Source organism: Erithacus rubecula (assembly GCF_903797595.1).
Source record: "Erithacus rubecula genome assembly, chromosome: 3".
NCBI lineage: Eukaryota > Metazoa > Chordata > Aves > Passeriformes > Muscicapidae > Erithacus > Erithacus rubecula.
Window position 1 is genome coordinate 54,915,646 of NC_136689.1, and position 21,142 is coordinate 54,936,787.

At 36.9% G+C, this 21,142-nt stretch overlaps 1 protein-coding gene across 4 annotated transcripts in view; it reads left to right on the top strand.

The window, feature by feature from the left end:
* TNS3 (tensin 3) overlaps nucleotides 1–21,142 on the top strand; it is a 210,003-nt gene that overhangs the window by 140,637 nt on the left and 48,224 nt on the right. For all 4 annotated transcript variants that reach the window (XM_079301977.1, XM_079301978.1, XM_079301979.1 and 1 more), the window contains one exon: nucleotides 13,637–14,896. In XM_079301977.1, coding sequence (XP_079158103.1) covers nucleotides 13,637–14,896 — 1,260 coding nt within the window. The remainder of the gene's footprint in view (nucleotides 1–13,636; nucleotides 14,897–21,142) is intronic.

Genomic DNA, 21,142 nt, shown 5'->3' on the forward strand with positions numbered 1-21,142 from the left:
TCCCCATAGGAATTTCAGTAGTGTATTGAGATGCTAGTGTGACAGGTGGGTTTTATATTACATCTTTTTGTTAATTTCAAAAAATATAGTCCTATGAAATTCCTTACCAAGGTGGTCAGGAAGAGCCTTGTGAACATGAGTTGTTTAGTAGGTATATATGTGTGAAATGTGTATTTCCAAGTTGCTGTGTTAAATTAGAAATTAGAAGTGAATAAGAGAGTAGTGTCTCTTTTAAAATGGTACAACTATTTGGCTTTATTACCAAAAGAACAAGGTATGGGAAGACATGATAAAAGAAAAATATACCCAAAGGCTCTTAATTTACTGGCATGATACAGTATTACAGACATAAGCAATTGCCTTTTAAATGATCTTGAACCCTTTATTAATAAGGCTGTGTACATATGTGTTGAATATAGCCATGCTATGGACAGTTCGTGATCTGAATTTAGTTCTTTATTTTTCATTCTTAATATTCTTAAGGAATTTTGACAGTTGGAAAGCGATAAGTTATTTGCATTTCTTCTTATAAATGCTGCTTCTTTTCAGATCCCTTGGGAAGTGGTCCTCCATAATGGATGAAAAATTATATTAAGTTTGTAATTTTCAATTTATATCAGACTTCCTCTTCCTTGAGCAGTACATTAGCACAGAATCTTCTGTTACACTGATTTAAAAGTATGCAATTAAGTGTAATATTTGGAACCAAAAGAATAGGATCTTTCTACTGCCATGTAGAGGTCTGAGATATTGCCATTGCTTTTCCTGTGGTTTTGAAGTCAGGAATGACTTTTGTGATAGAAAGGAATAGGAATTACTTTTGATCTTTCTGAGAACTCTTTTTTTTTTTTTCTTTAAAGTATCATTTACCATGCAGTAAATGTGTATGGCTTTACAAAACGTTGTTCATTTGCTGTAAAATAGCAAGATACCTGTGGCTACATGTGTAGTATTTTCCAAAATCTCTCTCTAATTTGAAATGACAAATAGTGTTGAAAAAAGCTCCTCCCACCCCAAACCAGAGGGATTGAGATGGATAGTAAAGATTTGAATTGTCTTTTGTTGAGGACAAACAACTATTTTTAGTTTACAGTGTTATTTTCCAGGATTATTACTTGGCATAGTGCATAAGAGATACTGTTCTGAAAATGCAAGTCTTTTTTGAATGGGAACTATCAGTTTATATGAAACCTGCCAGTGGATCCTGGTAAAAGCCTGGGCTCTGAAGTGCTCTGAAAATTAAGTCAAATTTTTAAAAGATATTAAAATAAAAAGATATTAATATATACTGCTAAAGAACATAAACTAATTTTAATAGAAAAGTGAATTACTGGAAGAACACATAACTGCTACTCTTCCTTTTGCACTGTCTGACTGCTTTGTCTCAGGTCCATTCTAAGTATCCTGATAGCACACTAAAATCATTCTAGAGAGAATGTGCCATTGGTGTGTGCAACATTCAGTTGCTTGAGATACAGGATTTTAATTTAATTTTATTTTTTAATAAATAAAACTGGCAAACCTAAAGTTCATTGTTGGCAAAATAGTATTTGTTTTGGTTTGACTGAATTCAGTGGATTAGCACCAGAAATGCACATGGTTCTTGTTCCATATTAAGACATTTTACTTATTTTAACAATTGCTAAATGCCTCTGCACTCTTTTGTCTTCCAGCTCTACAAGTGGAAAGAGAAGCACATGTGCATGCTAGAATTGCTTAAAATGACAAATTAAGGACTTGGATTTAGTCTTTGAAAGCAGATACTCAAGTTTCTTTTTCAACAAAGCTTTGCTGTTGGTTTCCCACCAAAGTATCTTTGCTTGCTCAGGGGTGTTTGACAATTAGAACAGAAACAGCTTTGGCAAAAAAAAAAAAAAAAAAGTTTTTTTAAAATCCAAACAGGGTAAGGCTGAACTAATCCAAATTCCTATATCTCAAGAGTGTTGTTTTCCAGATTTTCTAGTCTTTTGTAATGTAATCATCAATAATCAGTCAAAATCTCCCAGATATTTATAAACTGTTCTGCTCCTGCTTCTTTTCTTCTCATAAAGGAAAGTATCTGAGAAGTGTCTCCATGTAGGCAACAAATGTTTCCATGGAGGCAATAAATAACCAACATTCTGGTATGTACCCATGTCATGTGATGAAATGGGATGTTTGACTATTACTGAGATTTTTTTTCTTCTCTTCAACCCAAAGTAAATAGCTATTCAGTAGGGAGGTGCCCTCTTATGTTGTTAAGCACTTGTTTTTCCCAGAGGGCCCCTTCAATATTGCAAAACCCAAAAGTTGAGGCAAAACTGCTTGATTTTGGTACCTTAACTGGAATGCAGATGACTACCAAAGGAAATGGCAGCTTTGATGCCATTTCTGGTGAAGAACAAATTCCTGGTAAATAAATATTAATTTCAGTTTTTAGTCACCAGTTGGATGCAGTATTCTTTGAGGCAAAGAGAAATTTGGCAGCAGGTGGGGATAAAAAGCTGTCCTCTAACAATTCTTATCTATTTGACAGTAAAAATAGAGAAACCTATAGAAGGTAGATGAATTCATACTATAAAATGCTGCCTTGAAACAGTATATGAAACATTGTGGAGTGTCTGCTTTTAACTGATTTTTCTCTGAGAAAATTTAATTCTTCTATTTCTTTGTGTGTTTTTTTTCTTTAAAAGATATAATTTAAATTCGGCCACTTAATCATGAAGCTGACAAAGAGTTAAGAAAAAAAATTAATACAAAATGGTTTCTTTTGTGCATTAGAAACATCGAATTTGTCTCTTTTAGGAATATGTCATGAAATATACTGAACTCTTCATTGAAAGTCTTGTGTGTTTTCTCAAGTGCTAAGCTGAGCTCCAGAACTTGGCTTGTCCAGTTTTTTTCCTTCTACTCAAACATAAAACCATATTGATAAGACAGTGTCTGAAGTGAGAAATTATGTGCATTTTACTTAATGGCCTGAGACAGTTATTTTGTTAGGTACCATTTGGCAGTTCTGCTGAGTTTAAACTTAGCTCAGATAAAAAGAGAAACTCCCCCAAAATGGTAAGGGCCAAAGAGGAATAGTTATACCTAACCTAAACATTGAAAGTCTTATGTTTGAAGACAAGAAGAGATGAGAACCAGGGTTCCTTAGGCCCCTGGATTTTTTCCAGGAGCCTTCTCCCTGTCACTAACTGTACTTCCATTTCTGAGAACACTTGTCTCCACACTCCTTGATATCAATGTTTTTAACATTGATTTAACATTTTAAGACTTATCTGAAGCACAGGTTGCACTTGTTAAATACTTCCAAGCTACTGTAAAGCAAATTTTTTGCTTTCAAAAGAAAAAAATGCATTTTAATGTCCTCCAATTTATTTCTGTCCTTTCTCAGTAATAGACAGTGTTGTTATCCCAAGGATTTATTCACTAGCCCTTTGTAAAAAGCTTTCATTACACTTCTATACCCATAGGGTATACAATATATTTCATAGGGTGAAATTTGAGTGTGTTAATAGATGTTAATGTAGTTTATGTGACATTTAAATATTCTCTGCAGTTCTACTTTTGTAAGGCTGTGCAAAAGACCTCTCTCTTCAGCACAGCAGATTCAGATAGTTGAAACTAGGAGGAAGGTGACACATGTGACTGTGACTAGCATTAACACAGGGGCCGTGTAACACTTCTTTTTCAACCAAGTCTATCTTTACCTACCTTATATGGTTTTATCAGCAGGTTTGCATTTATCTTTTAGTATGTGTGCTTCTTAGGCATGTCAGCTGCAATCTATGGTTGTCAATATCCAAATCAATATCTCTTCTCATGTACAAATACAATAGGAGAAGCCTGCTCACCCAATTTTACAACCTGTTTAGTCGACCAGGTTGAACAAAAAGTTGCAAGTGGTGATGCCTTAAGATTTTAGCCTTTATATTTTTCAAATCCTGTAGAGCATTAGTGCATAACTTTAAACTCCATATAAAATGTTAGTTACTGTCTATGCATTTTGGTCAGACAAAACAATTCTTCTAGGCCTGAAACTAGTGAGTGAAGCTGAAGGCCCTGAAAAATATAAAGAAAAGTGAATTGGGGGGGAGGGGGTGCAAACTAGATGAATATGACTTCATTTCCTGAAGCTGTAATTGGAGAATTAAGCCCTGACAGGTAAATAGACCAAACTTATATCTCTCTGAAAAACTTGTGACTGTTGACCATTTTGGGTGTAGCCCTTTGGGGAGGCTTTGTCTGCCCTTAGTGTACCTGAAGGTCCTTCATTAAATGTATCTGCATTTATTCTTTGAACTTTTTCTGACCTCTGTTTCTAGGTAAGCTGGAAAAAGGTATCATATGCAAACCTCTGCCACAGGTGTTTTTCTTCCCTGCACCTCCTTCCTGAACAACTCTTCCTTCTCCTTTTGAAGGCAATAGGGCATCTCACCTGTTTAACATCATTAGACAAGGAAAAATAACCTTCTTGATGCTGTAGGTATTGGATATATTTTAACACCATGTTTGCTCGAGAGTAAAATTAGCATGGCAACATCAGAGATTAAAAGAGTAAGGAAAAAAAAATCCAAAATGCCTTAGTACAAATTAGGATTTGGTTCTTTCCTAAGACTAGAAGGAGAATCAATTAAATGCCCACTCTGTGTCTGCACCAAAGCGTGCATGCACTGAGCTACATGCGTCATCCATATGTGAGTGTTTACTCTAGCAAACAAAGGAAATGTGAATAGAGGACATTATCAGTCATGATGCTGTTTGCACATGATGTAAGAGGTCATAGAATCATTGCATGTGCATGAATGAACTTGAGCTAAGATACCAAATTCATTATGATTGCCAAATGACAAATATCTGGGAAGACTACAGAACAAGAGATAGTTTTTTTGGGTTTTTTTTTTTTTTTAGGCCACCATGAAGCAATAGCAATCCTTTTTCTGGTGAATCCTGAAGTAATCATATTGTTCTGATTGGGGGTAATTTCTGCCCTTTTGCTGATCTTTTAACATCATGTACCTTTCCTTCTTTCTAGTCACTTCTTTCCAGTGACTCTCCTGGTCTTGCTTGGTGGTTTCAGCTGGCCACTGCAACACCTCTTTTGTAAGATAATGATTTTGTGATGTTCACACTTTTCTCCCCTTTGGCAAGCATGCTCTGTTGGTTATAAAGGCCTGATGAGTTTCTGGTTACAGCTTGTTCAAAATATGTTTTTTTTTTGTTATGAGGTTGCTTTGGTCAGGAGGGCTTGGTTCTATGTCACTAGTTAGTTAAACAATATGTGTTCAGTTTCTGCCATTGAATACTTACTGAAGAACTGAGGACTTTTCCTGGAAAGGTTTCTGCAGGAAGCATCTTCTGCAAATAGTGATATGTGGAGAGGCTTTTTATCTCCTTGCATGTGTTTCCAACATGGTGTTAGTACATGAAGAATGTACACCTCATATATGTGCTGGTGGGTTTGACTTTGGAAAAAAGCATAATAAAAGACAGCCCTCCTGAGTCCCACAGCTTTAGATTTTAATGTCTGAATTTTGAAGAGGTGCCTGTTACATTCAATTTTGGGTACAGAGTGAAGCTTAATACTCTCTAAGTGGTTTTTTTTAGCATTATAGACCACAGGCACTGATACTAAATTGTGGTTGAAAAAATTCCTCCAAAACAGGAGATTATATTTTTTTTAAGTGACAGAAGAATTTTAATTGTACAAATAACATTAACAGTCTTTAGTGTAGTTAGCTCTAGTGCTTTGCTTGTTGTTTTAGTGATCAGGGAAGCTTTGCAAGAGATAGTACAATTTGTTACCCATGTATTGATCCCAGGAAGCTGTCCTGGGCACCTCTATCCCTGCTCCAGCAGTTTCACTTGTTAACTGTTAAATATTTATCCATGATTCCTTTTGTTTAAGACTTAAGTTGTTTGCAAAGATTATCCTGGACATCAGAAAGCTTTGGATCAGACTGCTAAGCAGTAAGAGGAAAGTGAGAGACGGGGTAGACTGCAGGTCTGCCTGCATACTTATCATATCTACTCGAGATTCTGCATTCAAGCATGGGCAGAATCCAAACTCTGAAGAACACTAGTTCAAACTCCTTCCAGACTGAATAGGTGGAGGCAACTTTCAGTAAGCAGAAGGAAGTTTTTTTGTCAGAACCCAATCCTCTTTCTTACTGTGGACACACCCTCTCCAACTGTGAAAGTAAAAGTTGCATTACTACAGCTATTTTTATTGTTTATGTTATCTCTGTTCTTGGAGTCCCAGGTACAGTTTCTGAAATGGCCCATTGCAGTGAGCTCTCTCTCAAGCAGTATGGGCTAGATACTGTTTTTTTCTATCTTATTTGACTCTTGAAGAATGTTGCCTAAACTGTTACCCATTTAAAGAACTTGCTGAACTTCTGAAGCTTATCTAAAGTTTTCTATGTCGGCATATTCCCTGTGCTACTTTCAGTAAATACACATAAAATATTCTTTGTACAAGAAACTTCAGTTCTTAATCATTTAGGTACAGTAAAAGTTTCCCACCAAATATACCTAATTTGTTATGTTCGTATATGCTTATGTTTAATGTGTGTAGACCATCTTCAAAAATTTTTTACAAGAAAGAAATACTGTAATTATTATCATATAAGGTTATTCCATATTGCTTCTGCTATTGCTCTATTACTTGAAAATAAATTACAAGTCTTTTGAGTACCAGTGCAAAATCATTTGAGTTCAATTAGTGAGTTAGAAAATCAAAGAGCTCTGCTAAACATATGTGTACCTGAGCTTCTTTTTTAATATGTGTACTTGTTTAGAAACACCTGAAAATCATTTTATTGTGCCATAGAGTGGTGGAGCAATTTTATTACAAACAACAATACTTTGAAACTACATGTTCAGTATTTAAAAAAAGGAGTAAATTTGTTATGTTGTCCTTTTAGACAGCCACTTTAAGCCTTTCACTGTCGTTCTGTACAGTTTTCAGCAACCATAAAGAGCCATCAGTGTTTTTCTGCTGCTTTATATTTGGTGGCCATAACTAATTTTTCCTGAAAGCCTAGCAGTGTAGTAAGAGAAATGCCATGACTCATGATGTATGAATACAGCTGTTAGAATAATCATGAATTATGAATGTCAAAATTTGGAGTATGCACTTACAATTATTGAAGTGTTCCTGAAGATGGGCTGTGTTTTTGATAAGAACAAAGGGAGATAGTTTCACGTGTTTTAGTGGCTTTGAAATACCCTTAAACTTTTCTTAGTGTTTTGTACTTGTGGCAATGTTTCCATACTATGATGTTATCTTTTTCTTTTGCTGGTTATCCAAGCACAAGGTACTTCATGTCTTTGCTTAAAATAGCTGAGAAAATTTTGCTGAAGTAGAATCAATAGCTTCTGTATATTGGGTAGCACTTGTAAATTTATCAGTCTATTCTTTGTACTTTGGATCATGGAACAAATATTATTTTCTGTTGATCCTAGGTAGGCAGAAGTGGGATGATGATAAATTACAGTAGTATTCTAAGGATGAACTTGTGCTGGCTGACTCTGCCTGTTTTCCATACTGACTGAACAGCAGCCAGCCTCTGGTATTGAAGCTAGTACTTTGTGAAGTACTTTTTTCTTGCTGTAGTGTACTTGTAAAAACATTAAAGTACAAATGTGACCTTCTGACTGGGAAATTAATCTTAACCTTTGCACAAATAAAGGTTCTGTGGGGTCTTGGGTGTCTTCTGCTTCTGAAAAGATTCAAGGTTTAAGGACCTCATGTGAATCCTGTGTGTTCTGCTTGTTGGCATTTTGCTGACAACAATCCCGTGAGTTGTTTTCCTTTCAGAGTGTTTGTTCACTTTTTTTTTGTGATAACATGCCTTGTTTTCTTCAGCCTCTTTATTTTTCTGTTATATTCAGGGATTTGAGAAACCAAGCAAACCAAACAGTTTTCTGATGACTTAGGTATTGCTTTTTCATGTTGGAAATAATTTTGTTTAAAATGTAATGCATATATGAATATCAGGTTGGCTTGGATCAGGTTGAGGAAAAAAGTGATAGATGACTTCATACCTTTCTCCTTCCTTTCTAGTTAAATTTTGTTACCCTCAAATAATAATTTTCTAAAGCCTCTTAAAAAATATATTAAAGGATTGCCAGATTAATGTTTATGAACCTGAAATTTTATGTTTATGAACCTCACAGCCTTGCACCAATCAAGATCTATTTTTTATGTCACAGTTTGAGAGTTGTACTAATGCAGTTCTAGGTCTCCAAATTGTAGAAAGCACCACAACTGGGCAATGCCAGGTTCTAAGATGACACGGATTCACAATCCATATTTTTTCCCCCTAATTTTTTGATCAGTTAATTGTGATTTGTTTGTTTGCATGACCCTTCTCTGCCACTCTGCACCAGTCCAGCTATCTGTACTTACAACAGTCAGCATAAAAACTTTGAAGACGTGTATATTGCAGCCTTTCTTGCAAAATTTAAATCTGTATCTGAAGTGGATCAGACTGGTGAACCCAGTAATCCAATTGACCTCACATGTGGGAATGTGCACATAGATGGATGTACTTAGTACTGCAAAAGGTGATGCATCCCAGGAAGCCTGGTACTGGTAACACAGGAAGCAAAAATGGTTGAGTGATATGGTCAGAGAACATCTTTCTAAACACATCCATGGATAGGTTTAACCAGTGGTTATCCCAAGGCATTCTTGTGATGGAGCACCACCAAGAGCACCATATTATTCTATATTTAGAACAATAAAATTTGAGCAGCATGATCACCTGTCTGAATGAATCTGTTTCAAGTAAACTTATCCATAGGATAAGTTAATGTATGCAGTAATGCTATTTCTGTTATCTGTGTTTCTTCTGTTAATCTAGCTAAGTGCAGGTGTCAGTGTTGAGCCTCAGCCTCAAGCATGCTCAGTGTTGGTCCAAAATCACTGGCATCTACATACAGCTCAGGCTTATGAAGGAGCAAAGAAGGCCTGTAATTGAAGCAAGGAAAACAGCTGGGCTTTTTTCCTCACAGAGAACCAAAATGCAGTGAGATTAAAACTGATTTTGCATCTTGAGACTCATCAGTTTGCATTAGGAATTTTCACAAACTTTGTTTCTTTTCATGACTTTGAGGAAAATATAGGATGTTTCCAATTTAACAGCAATTCTGCATCATCCCAAAAGAGAGAGCCAGTTCTCTGCTTCTGGAAAAATACTGGTAGCATAGCAAGTGTTGTGTGCTTCGTGTCTTTTATCAGAGTCTTGACTTGTTTCTTGTGCAACCATTTACTGGTCTGCAAGAACTGCAACACTTGAACCAAATAGTGTCTACTTTCTAAATTAGGTTTGAACTTAACTTTTAACTCCTTTGTAAACAATGAATAGGTAGATGTATTTTGGGGATACAAGAACTCCTTTTTTCAGCTGAGAAGTCATTAAAGTGCTGACAGCACTGAAATAAAAATAGAAAATGAACATTTTCCAGGGGCACAGCTGTCTGGTGGTGATGTATATTTGGAATAATGTTTAGAGCAAAAGTTTGTGGGCTGCTCTGTGGTGAGATACAGCTGTTACTAAAGGAGGAGCTAACAGCTTCACTTCCCCTAGTTTGAGGTGATTCATTTCAGAGACAGAGAAGGTAAAGCCTTCTGGGATCTGGGAGCTTGAGAGCAGCAGCTGCTAGATAAAAGCGTTACTGCTACAGGATTTCCAGAAAGCTTTTCCTGCTTGAGAATTTTGGTAATACACAAATTCTTGAAGATGTGGATGAGTGTCCAGCCTGATTGGTCAGTGCAGGAGAACAACTTTTTCTAGCAGCTGTTCATTTTGGGAAGAATGATGTCTGTGATCTAGAAACTGAAATTCACTCACTTTGTTTGGAATTGAAACAGACTGTGAAAAGAACCATTGTAAGAGAAGAGCTTTTAGACTGAGTTACCTTTTCAGCCAACACGTTTCCACTCCTCCTTAGCTGCAGTAGTTCAGATTTCATTGAACATGATTGCCTCTTCCAGCTCCTCCCTTGTGTTTACATTTTCATTTGCTTTTTCTGGCTGATACAAGTCTCATGATTCTTTAGCAAGACTCCTTACCTCCAGGAGCAGAAACAGTCACTGCAGCTCAAACAGCAGGAGCAGACATTTCTGGCCTTCTTAAGCTCGGAGGTTTTCCCTAACTTTAGTTTTCCTATGTGCAGAGTTTTTTTTTAGAGAATTTTAGTTGATGAAAACAAGCCAGTGATAGACTACTGCAGAAAATTCCTGGTCATGGCTAGTAAAGAGGTAAGTAGCTTTGTTGTGGTTCAAGAGATGGAAATGCAAACCCCATGTATTTCTCTATGGATTTTGTATGAGTTACACAGGAAGAGTTTGTAAGGAATGAAGACCTGTCTTTGTTAGAGAGGGAGAAAGGAAAAGACAAGCACACATAAAAGGATTTAACTTCAAAAGAATGCAGCTCAGGACTTGTCCGGGTTCGCCTAAAGGTAAAAATATTTATTTATGAGGTTGATAAAAGATAATCTAGATCTTCTGTAATGTTTCCTGCTGCAACATGAACAAGGATACAGTTTGAAAAAGTTTGTGTATTTGCAATCATCTTCTTTCTGTTCAGGTGGACTGATCAGAACAGCTCTTGCTGAATTTGTGGTGTATGAGTTTCCCTAGTTTGCTTTCATTTGTGTATGTTTTCCCAAGTGATGAATGGACAGCAGGTAGCTGTTGGGACAAGTCAAAAGGCTTAGAGACTAAAATATTTTTAACTCACAAGCCTGCCCTTGAATATTTGGATTTCAAGGAGAGAAGTGCCAGGAAAGCACAGACTTGGAAGTATGTCACTAAATTTGGTATGTGTTAGTATTTCAGGTTCTAATTTTTAAATAAGTTGCTCTTTGTATATCAGGTAGAGAAGTGAAAATACAAATAACCTTTACTCTGAGATTTTCAGTTACAAGAGAGGCCCTGATGGTGAGGTGTGTGTGTGTAATTCAGACTCAGCATGGGAATGTTGTTGGGCTTCAGCCTGGGCAGTTCAGAGAGTTGGAACAGCTCCTGGGGAGAGTAGTCCAGTTGAAAGAAAGTGGTGCCCTTTGGTTTAGTTAATTAAATTCCAGCATTACTTAGGTCACCTTTGTTGTGATCCTGGTTTTTGACAACTGTATTACTCCTGAATTTTGAAGTGTTGCTTCCTTAGAAAAAAATGGTAGCAGGGATTGAGTTGTGCATGGAGATGAGATATTGAATATATAAGGCCTCTGTGGTACCATTGCTTAGCAAGGTTTAAAGAATGAAATTTTGCATTGCTGTTATATTTTCTCTTTTTTTTTTTTTTTTTTTTTTTTGTCAAAACTGTTCCCTGCCTATATGCATAGCTTTGCTTTTACAATTAAGTTGGTTGTCACCTTTTTTGGGAAACTTATGGATAAAGATCAGGGTAAAGTGGAGTCGAAAAGTCTTAGTGCAGAGGTATTCTAAAATTGTTTAAGAAAAAGGTGGAATATGAAATAAATGTGTTATATAACAGAAGAACAATTGCAAACCCTTGTATTTTGTGCTTTATAGTTAATTTCTCCTAGTTTTTTGAACACACAAACAATATATATATAAAGCTTTAATATATTATGGTTGTATATATTTATAGTGTGTATATATATATCTGTATCTACTATATATCTATATAAACTATATATATATCTATATAGTTTATAGCTTAATAAGACCAAGTGTAAGGTGCTGCACCTGGGTTGAAGGATCCCCCAGTACCTGTGATGAGCAGATCAAGAATAGCCCTGCTGAGAAGGACCTTGGGGGTGCTGGTGGTTGGGAGGCTGGACACAACACAGCAACATGGTCTTGCAGCCCAGAAAGCCACGTCTGTCCTGGTCTGTATCAAAAGCAGCATGGGCAGCAGTGTGAGGGAGACAATTCTCTCCCTTCACTCTGGTAAAATCCCACCTGCAGTGCTGCAGTGCAGCTATGGGGTCCCCAGCACAGGAAGCAAGACCCAGAGGAGGCCACCAAATTGGTTGGAAGCATGGATGGCTTTTCTTATCTCCTGTGAGGAAAGGCTGAAAAATTTGTGTTTGTTTAGTCTGGAAATGGGAAAGGAAAAAAGGGGTGAACTAATTGCACCCTTCCAGTATCTGAAGGGAGCCCACAAGAAAGATGGAGAGATTATTTACAAGATCATGTAGTGACAGAATGGGCTTTAACCTGTAAGAGGAGAGGTTTAGATAAGATATAAATAGTAAATAGAGGGTGGAGAGACACTGAAACAGGCAGCACAGAAAAGCTGTGGATGCCTCATTCCCTGGAAGTGCTCAAGGACAGTTTGGATGGAGCTTTGAGCAACCTGGGCTAGTGAAAGGTGTTGGAAAGGGGTTTGGAACAGATGGTGTTTAAGGTTCCTTGCAATCCAAACCATTCTATGATATATTCTGTGATGATAGTTAATATTAAAAACTCCAAATTAATCTAAGAATGCTTTCCTTCAACCATGCAAATTAGAAAGTAATTTTGTTATGTGCAATAGGCATCTTATTTTCATGATTAGAAGCTGCAAATTTGAATATCCTCTGGAACAGCTGGATTTTTGTTGAGCTCAGAGTTTCATTCTTTCTTACCTGTTTTATAATGCTTTCTTTCTGTTTATAATGCAGAGTTGTATTTTTTGGTTCCTAAAAAGGCACCATTGTTAGAGCAAATTGATGGTTACCTTTGAGAAAAGTCTGCCTGTTCCTAAATTATAATGGTTTAATTTTCTTAATCTCAAACCGTTCTCAGACTATAGGTAGGAAAAGCTTTTCAGAAGTATCTGCTTAATATAAATATTCTGGTAAACAAGCATTAAGTCCTTTGAAAGTGGTACTACTTACTTTACTTTCTTGGCTTTACAGACACTAGACATATTTATTCCTAAAACTTTTCTTGAGAAATAGAATTGTGCTTATTTGCAGCATTGGATAAAAGTTCAGTAGCCATACTTTGACCTCATGTTGGTCTAACCTGTGTGATGTATTAAGTGTGATGTGTTAGACGAGAGTAAGACAAATATAGCTGCTTCCATGGAGGGTTCCACTTAAGTTCATTCATCCTTTTTTGAAACAAAAACATGATATGCATACCAGATTCTTCATATGTGTAGAAATGTCATACTCTTAACATTTATTTGTGCCTTTCTTTGTGAAGAGGCTTTATATATATTCCAATGACTGCAGCTCTCATTAAAAGCTTTTTCCCTTGCACCACCAAAAAAAGGAGGAAATGGTTCTTTGTAGTATAGTCAGACCATCAAGTAAAAATAGTCTATAAAATTTATATTCTTGCTCTGAATGGAATGCATAGTAGCTACCTCTCAAATTTCTGGTGCTGTAATAGTGGGATTCTTTAAATTACTATGAAGAGTTTGTGGAGCCATAAACATGCACTCAAAATGGCATAAAAGGAGAGAATTTTATCTGATCTTGAGCTAAAAAAGGCATACTGTATTTCCACCAAGAAAAATGTTGTAAAATTAAAGAGGATAATGTCATTGGTATTTGCTGTAGTTAGAGTTGATTTAGTTTTGCAGAAACAATACCGTTAGCGTTAATACTTGTGGCACAACATTTGTCAAAGCCCTTATCTTGTCCTTATCTCTCCCTTTCCTTTTTGCTTTTATCTCCACAGTGCTGCATACCCAAGGTCCCATTGATGGCAGTCTGTATGCAAAAGTGAGAAAGAAGAGCTCTTCAGACAGCAACATCCCTGGTGATGCTCAGGGTGTTCATGTTACAAGCAGTCCTGATCACAGTGATCATACCCTGTCTGTCAGTAGTGATTCAGGACACTCCACAGCTTCCATCAGAACAGACAAGACTGAGGAACGCCTTGTCCCAGGAGGCAAACGGGGTCTGAGCCCACAAGAGAAGGCAGAACTGGACCAGCTGCTCAGTGGCTTTGGTCTAGAGGAGTCTGTCAGCACCACCAAGAATATGACTGATGCTCAAAGTAAGTACAGTGCTACTCACCACATAGTGCCAGCTCAAGTTCACCTGAATGAAGTCACCAAAATGAAGGACAGGGAGACTGATATTCTGGATGACGAAATGCCTAATCATGACCTTCACAGTGTGGATAGCATTGGGACTTTGTCTTCCTCAGAAGGGCAGCACTCCACCCACCTGGGGAATTTCAGTTGCCACAAGAGCAGTCAGAACTCACTTCTTTCAGATGGCTTTGGAAGTAATGCTGGGGAAGAGCATCACAATGCTTTTGCTGCAGACCTGGGAATTGGTGTGGATTCATTCTATGAGAGATCATTTGGAAGCACTGAGCCTAAGTCAACTGAACAATTGCAACAGAATCCTTCTGTCTCACCCCATCCACAAGCCTATGGTCCAAGTAACTACTCTACTCAGACCTGGGTACGCCAGCAGCAGATGGTCACTGCTCACCAATATGGCTTTACCCCAGAGACTGAAATTAGAGTTGGCATTCATAGCACTGTGGAGAATTTGGGCAGTGTCCAGAGCCAGTCCCAAATCCCAGATGCTCCAACACGTGGCTCTAGCAGCAGAGATGCTGTGCAGAGAGGGCTAGGAAGCATGCAGGGTGCTGCAGAAGCTGAAGAACTTGGAAGTGCTGACAGTTTTAAGTCAAGGCCAATGCCTCAGAGAAACACAAATGGCCTGGATCTAGGACAAAATGCTGGGGACTTAGCAGCTTCTCCAACTTTGGATATTGATCAGTCCATTGAACAATTGAACAGGCTGATCTTGGAGTTAGACCCTACATTTGAACCTATCCCAACCCGCATTAAAACTCTCACCAGTGACAGAAATCAAGTAAATGGCTTCAGCAGCCTTGATGCACACATGGAAGACCTTAACAGCAGTTCTGGCTTCCATGACAAATTAGAGGTCACAAACAGGAATCCCTCCGGGCATGGTAAGCTGTAATACTTTCTGAAAATAATGCTCTTTCTAGCACCTGTGTGTTCATTAGATGGTACAGCAGGACCCTCAGGTCATTCCTTAATTATCAAGGGATTATTTCTGATGCTGTTTTTACATAATCATCCAAGATAAGAAATCAAATTGATGTAAGATAAGTGAGTTTTGCAGGTATTTGCCTTTTTGCTTGAAAAAAAATACTGTTCAGCAAGTTCTTACCTGTCATAGATCATCTGTTGGGATTTTTTTGATGCTGTGAATTTAAGCTGTTAGGGAGCAGAATTTGTACATTGAGACATTTTTAGAAGGCATTGGTGGTGTATATTTTTCATAATTACATTATGTGGTGTATGTTATTCATGATTTCCATTTAAATTAGGAGAAAAAGTTCCAACAACTTTATCTTCAAATATAGCAGAATGATGCTGGCATTCAATTTCTATACAATGTTTTCAAAAATAATGTAATATTTTCCAGTAAAGTATTTTAAGAAATGCTCTTTTGGAAAGTTTTCTGTTTAAAAATGTACAAGTCACAGTGCTTGTTTGTTATCTCTGACTCTGGAATTAAATACTCAACACTTGCTGACTATGTTGCCTAAGTAATGCTACTAGAACTAGCAGCTTTGCAAAGGATCAGTAATCTGCCTCTGGCTAAGTCCACTAAACCTATTATTAATGGTCTACCTAAAGTTTGTGACAAATAAGCTCTCGCCTGTCCTACTGTCACGTTTGAAGATTTTATGTTGTCTAATTTCTCTGGCAAAACATATGCCCTTGTCTCCCTTTCTCCCCTTCTATCTTCCTCTTCTTCCACTTCTTGTCTCCAGTCATGGTGCAGTGAAAGACTTGCTTGTGTCCCCAGGATTTGACTGAGTATTAGCCAACATGACAGAAGTTAAGCCCATGGCCTCACTTGACACAAATTAGTTGCTTCAGCTCAAGCCCAGTAGGATATGCCAAACCACTCAACAATGAAGGTGCCTAACTAGTGTGTGGTGTCTGTTCATGGGCAGGCCTATGTGATCAAGGATGGTGGTTCTTGTAGGGAAGGTGAAATCACCTGTTCTGTGTTTAGGAGTGTAACTGAGCACTGAAGAAGTCCAAAAATCCATGACTAATAAATGTGAGACCTTGCTGCTTATTTTTAAAACACAATATGTATTTTGTGGCATTAGTTTGTAATTCTCTTGAATCTTTTCACATTATTAGCTGATGGACAAATTGAGATTTTTCCAGTAGGAGAGAACTATTTATATACAGTAAATCTAGTGAAGGTGATAAAGAGACAATTTAGAATAAGCCACTTTTTAAAGTTCTGTGTTTGAATATATGAAGCTTGATATATGAAAGAGATACTTGAAATTTTCTGACAGATTCTGGTCATCTCAAAGGAAGTAGCAGTCACTATAATTTCCCTTCCATTTTTAACATCAGGTAAATAAAGATCTACGAAAATAATTGTACTTGGGAAATTATCTGGAAGAGGATTTGTTTTAATGAATAAAATATGGAATTTCTGAATTTAAGGGAATCAATTATAAATATATTGACAGCATTTAAAATCCTGAATATGTGAGGGGAGGTATTAGGGCACAGTAGAAGAGCAAAGACTTTAGTAGCCAGGAACATAAGAATAGCCCTAATTAAACAAAATCTAAAAAATAATTTAATAGCTTTAGAACAATAATAATGTTTAAGTTTGTCTTTATGTCAAGTGCTAAAATGTTCCATTTCTGACTTCTGCAAGTAACATCTAATTTATACCAGAAAGAGCTTGATTTTAAAACTGCTCAGGGTTCCAGAGGGAAAACAACACATATATGGCATGCTGCCACCTGTTTGAGATTAGGTCACCAGCACATGCTGATTTTCTAAGTGCTGTAGAATTTATTTATTTACATATCTAGACTTGCCCCACTGAAATATACAGAATCATACATTTATTCATGCATGATGTGCACAAACCAGCATGGGCAAAAAGCAGTTTATCTGAATGAATGTTAAGAATAAGGAACACTGGAATGTTTTTTTTTTTTTCTATATACACCACTGTTCAGAATCACTAGATTGAGAATTGGCTGCATGTCAAGTTGCAGAGGGTTGTGGTCAGTGGCACAGTCTACAGATGCCTGTAGTTCAGGCGTCTAAATCCTGTCTTGTTTAACTTATTAATTGCTTGTATGAAGGGGTAGAGTGCCTCCTCAGTAAATTTACTGATGCATAAAGCTGGGAGGAGTAGGCATACTCCAGAATGTGTTGAGTGTGTTTTATCTTACCTTGGAGTAAACTTGTAGAATTTCATAGAATTAGGATAAGCAGGGGAACATCCAAGGCACTTAATTAGCTGTTGAAAGTAGTACTGCACAGGAGCTGTAGCTGATAGCACAAAGAAATGCTGGCTGCCATGGGGATGAAGAAGTAGCCATTAATAATGGGTAAGGAAAAAAAAGGTTCCTCACAATGGCTGGTCTTAGAGAGTCAGGTTTTAGAGGGAGCTCTGTACTCTGTGTCTTAAACACTCCTTGACCTACAAGTATATTAATAGAATGAGTTGGCCTGTGAAAAAGAGAGTTGGCAGATCAGGACTGAATGGTCTGAGTGAGGTTGATGGGATGAATGAGTCATTCTGTGTGAATCTCTCCATTGTGAGGAGTGACCAGTGCTGGAGGTGAATGGGATCAATGTGATGCATGGTGTGTGTACATCTAACTTGAGGGCTGTATTACAGGAAGATGGTGGAATATCTGGTTTCCTGCATGAGTGTGCAGAAAATACATGCCCTAAAAGGTGTGTGCATGTATCCAGTGCCCTGCAAAGCTGGAAGAATGTGCAGAAGAATGAAATGTGTGTGTGTTAGCTGGCATACACATTATGGTGTATTCTTGCTTCTGTTTGCTCATATGATTCTGCACTGATTGATAGATAGACAACTACCTCTCCTTTCATGCTTCTTCCTCGATTTTTTATACACATGTATCCTTAGCATAGGTCTAAATGGCACAAACTACTGACTGCCCATGCAGCAGAGTTCTGGGTTCTGTCTGAAATGATGTCTTGCATTAAGTGCTTAGCATTTTTGGATCATTGAATTCCTTTTTGCTAGGATATATCTTTATGAACCATGCAAAACAATGGTTGATGACCTCTTCTCTTCTTCAGTGTTGTCAGAAGTGAATCACTGCAGTGCTTATTAAGATTTTTCAATTTTTTATCTTTTATGTGAGCTGAGTTATGCAGAGTTGAGTTTCTGGTGGTGAATGAAGCTGCTGTTTACTAATAATACAGTGCTGGAGTAGTGCTTAATTTTAAAATACAGGAAGTTTGTAGCATGAAGAAATTTTGATGTGTATGTAAGCTTTTCTCTGCAGCCTTACATTTCTCACTTACTTTACTCTCTGTACATTCTTTCATGCCTAAGAACACATGACCTCAGTCTACTGCTAAAGATATTTCTAAGACTTATTTTCTCAAATTAGACATCTTATAAGATTATGCTTATTCAGTAGAAAGGGAAAGCTAAATCAATGTTTTGCTTCAACCTACAAAACTGTAAAAGCAAGAATCTGCTAATAAATGTAGAAAACAGAAAGGTTTTTAGCCATTTTCCTTATAACCTAGCATCATTGTCACCCTTCTCTCATCTGTGTGTATCAAGTTTTCACTGTTAAAATGTTATATTTTGCATATTTAAAACATAGTAGATGCAGGTGAGGAATTATGTGATCCAATGAAGGCAGAACACAGAAACACATGCATTCAGTATTTAGAGCAGCCTAAATACAGTTTCAATTACTGTGACCAAGAGATGCATTTCTATCTAAACTTGCCAGCATGAGGAAGAGAGGGACTTATTTTCTATAACGTTGGAATTAAATTGTTGCTGTCAGGTAATTCTGATTCTTCATGCATGAGTTAAGGTGTTTGAAATTACCATCTCAAAACTTCCCTAGGTTACCTGCTGTAGGAGCAACACAGATAAACAATTCATGCAGTCTTATATTTTGCTTGGAGTTTATCAGCTCAACGTAGAATTGAGCATTAAACAAAGCTTTCCTCTCTCAAAAAAAAAATAATGCAAAATGAATAAAAGCAAGGTGGCTTAGCATCTGATTACATGTCTGGAATGCCTTCACAGATCTTTCCTCTGTCAAAAATAAACCTTTGGAGATGGCCCAAGATACAGTATCATAAATCATGCTACAGTGTCTCTGCAGACAAAGGAGAGAGGAAGAAATTATTTTTGCATACCTTATTAAATAATAGGTTTTAAAAGCATTGAACTGTTACAGATGTTCCCATTTATTCGGTTATTCTGAGGGTAAACACAATCCCTCTGAAATAAATTGTGAAGTGAGAGTGAAACAAAGCTTGTCCAGCTTCTTACCTGCCTTATTTGTATGTACAATACACTACAAAACTTGTAGTTTCCATTGCACAGGAAAATTTTGGTGCCTGACCTGGGAATTAATTTTACAGTGCTTAACAGTAAATTTGAATTTTTAGGTAAATTAAAGGTAGAAATTGAAGTTTTAAATTATAACTGAACTAGATTCAATTTTTAAACTATATTAAATATTTTTGAGGTACAGTTGAAAATTGAATTTTAGTTGCATTTAGCAGCACAATAACTTTTAATTTATGTCATGTACTTACTCCACAAATTTTTATCAGTCTTGTAATTTTCAACATGTGGACCTGAATATACCGTCATCATGGACTCTCTCTAAGGGTTTGGAGATACCAGTGTGGATTTTGCACCAGGCTTGCTCCCCAGTCTTAGTATAATGTAAGTGGGCTATGAAACTAAAGTGACAGACCTGCAAAGCTGTTATGTCCTATACTTGATGGTCTACTTGAATTTGGGGTACAGTTTAGACCTTTTCATTTGCTTATTGGACTAATTGGTTGTAACGAGTTTACACTCCTAGTCTACTAGCTGTTAAAAACTGGGGTGAAAATCAGGAGCTTTTGTTAATCATTGCTAATTATTGGGTATTTTTTCAAGAATAAAGGGATTTTCTGACTTCAGCCACACTGTGTTACATTTTAGAAAGGTTAAGGCATTGAGTGTATTACAGGCACATCTTTGTTGGCTTTTGTTCTAATTGATATCTTTGAAACAGTGTTCCTATAGATCTAGGAATCTGAAGGTTGGAGCATATCAAGATTCTTGTTTAGTACTTGCATCACAAATCCACCAAGGTCATGGGTTCAATCCTCATACTTCACTTAAGATTTGGACTCAGTGATCCTGTTGGGTCTCTTTCAATCACAGAATATTCTGTGATTTTGTTTTTCAACAGGGTATATATTTGATTATCCTTTTTCCACCGTAGCAATGTTTAGCTCAAATTTTATCTTGCTGTCTTTGAAGATACTTTTTCTTTCAGTATGTAATAGTGATTGTAAAGCTGATTCTAAATTCTTAAAGAAGATTTTCTATGGTTTAAGCATAAAGCTGTCTTGAAAGCTTGATCATTGATCATAGGCTTTCTTTAAAAATCTTAAACTTTGTAGGAGATAAATGGTGGCAGAGAAGGAGATCACTTTTGGTTTGGATAGTGTTGTTGGTAATATTTTTAGTGCATGGGATAATCCCTGAAGGCTCCTCTGTTGGAAGTTAATTTATTGACTTTCTTTTTCCTTGTTGCATTCTTAAGCCTCATGTTGGATTGAATCCCCTTGTTTCACAGTAATTCATAGGTCTTTTTAAACTGCTGTATAGGCACTGACATCTGGAATTTCTGCAGTGCTAACACAGTTCTCCCCAGTGTTATTTCAGCCTTCATGACTTCTGCTGAGGTCCATGAAAGGGGCACTGAAAAAACAGTTTTGTGGAATTTTTCACCGTTCCTTTGACAGTAGAGTCCTGCATTTTATTGCTCTGTGGGTAGAACTGGTAGAGTTTCTTATGTCATGCTAGCTTTCCACACGACTTGGAGCTGTGGTAAGAAGCTCACTTGAAGTGTATGCACTTTGTCTTTTCCTCTCTGTGTGTAATATGTTTGTACCCTGCGATGAATTCCATCTTGTCTATCTGCACAGTTTGTTAAGTTGTATTGATTGGTTGATTAAGCATACATTCTAATAAGTTTTTCTTTTGTTTCTTCAAACAATATGTCATTTTCTTAAACCACCTGAAAGTTTATCAGATTTTCTTGAATGTATAGATGCTACCTGTTTCCTCTTGAGAAAGGATTAGAATTGAAACTAATTGCAGATTCATTTCTAGGCAATGC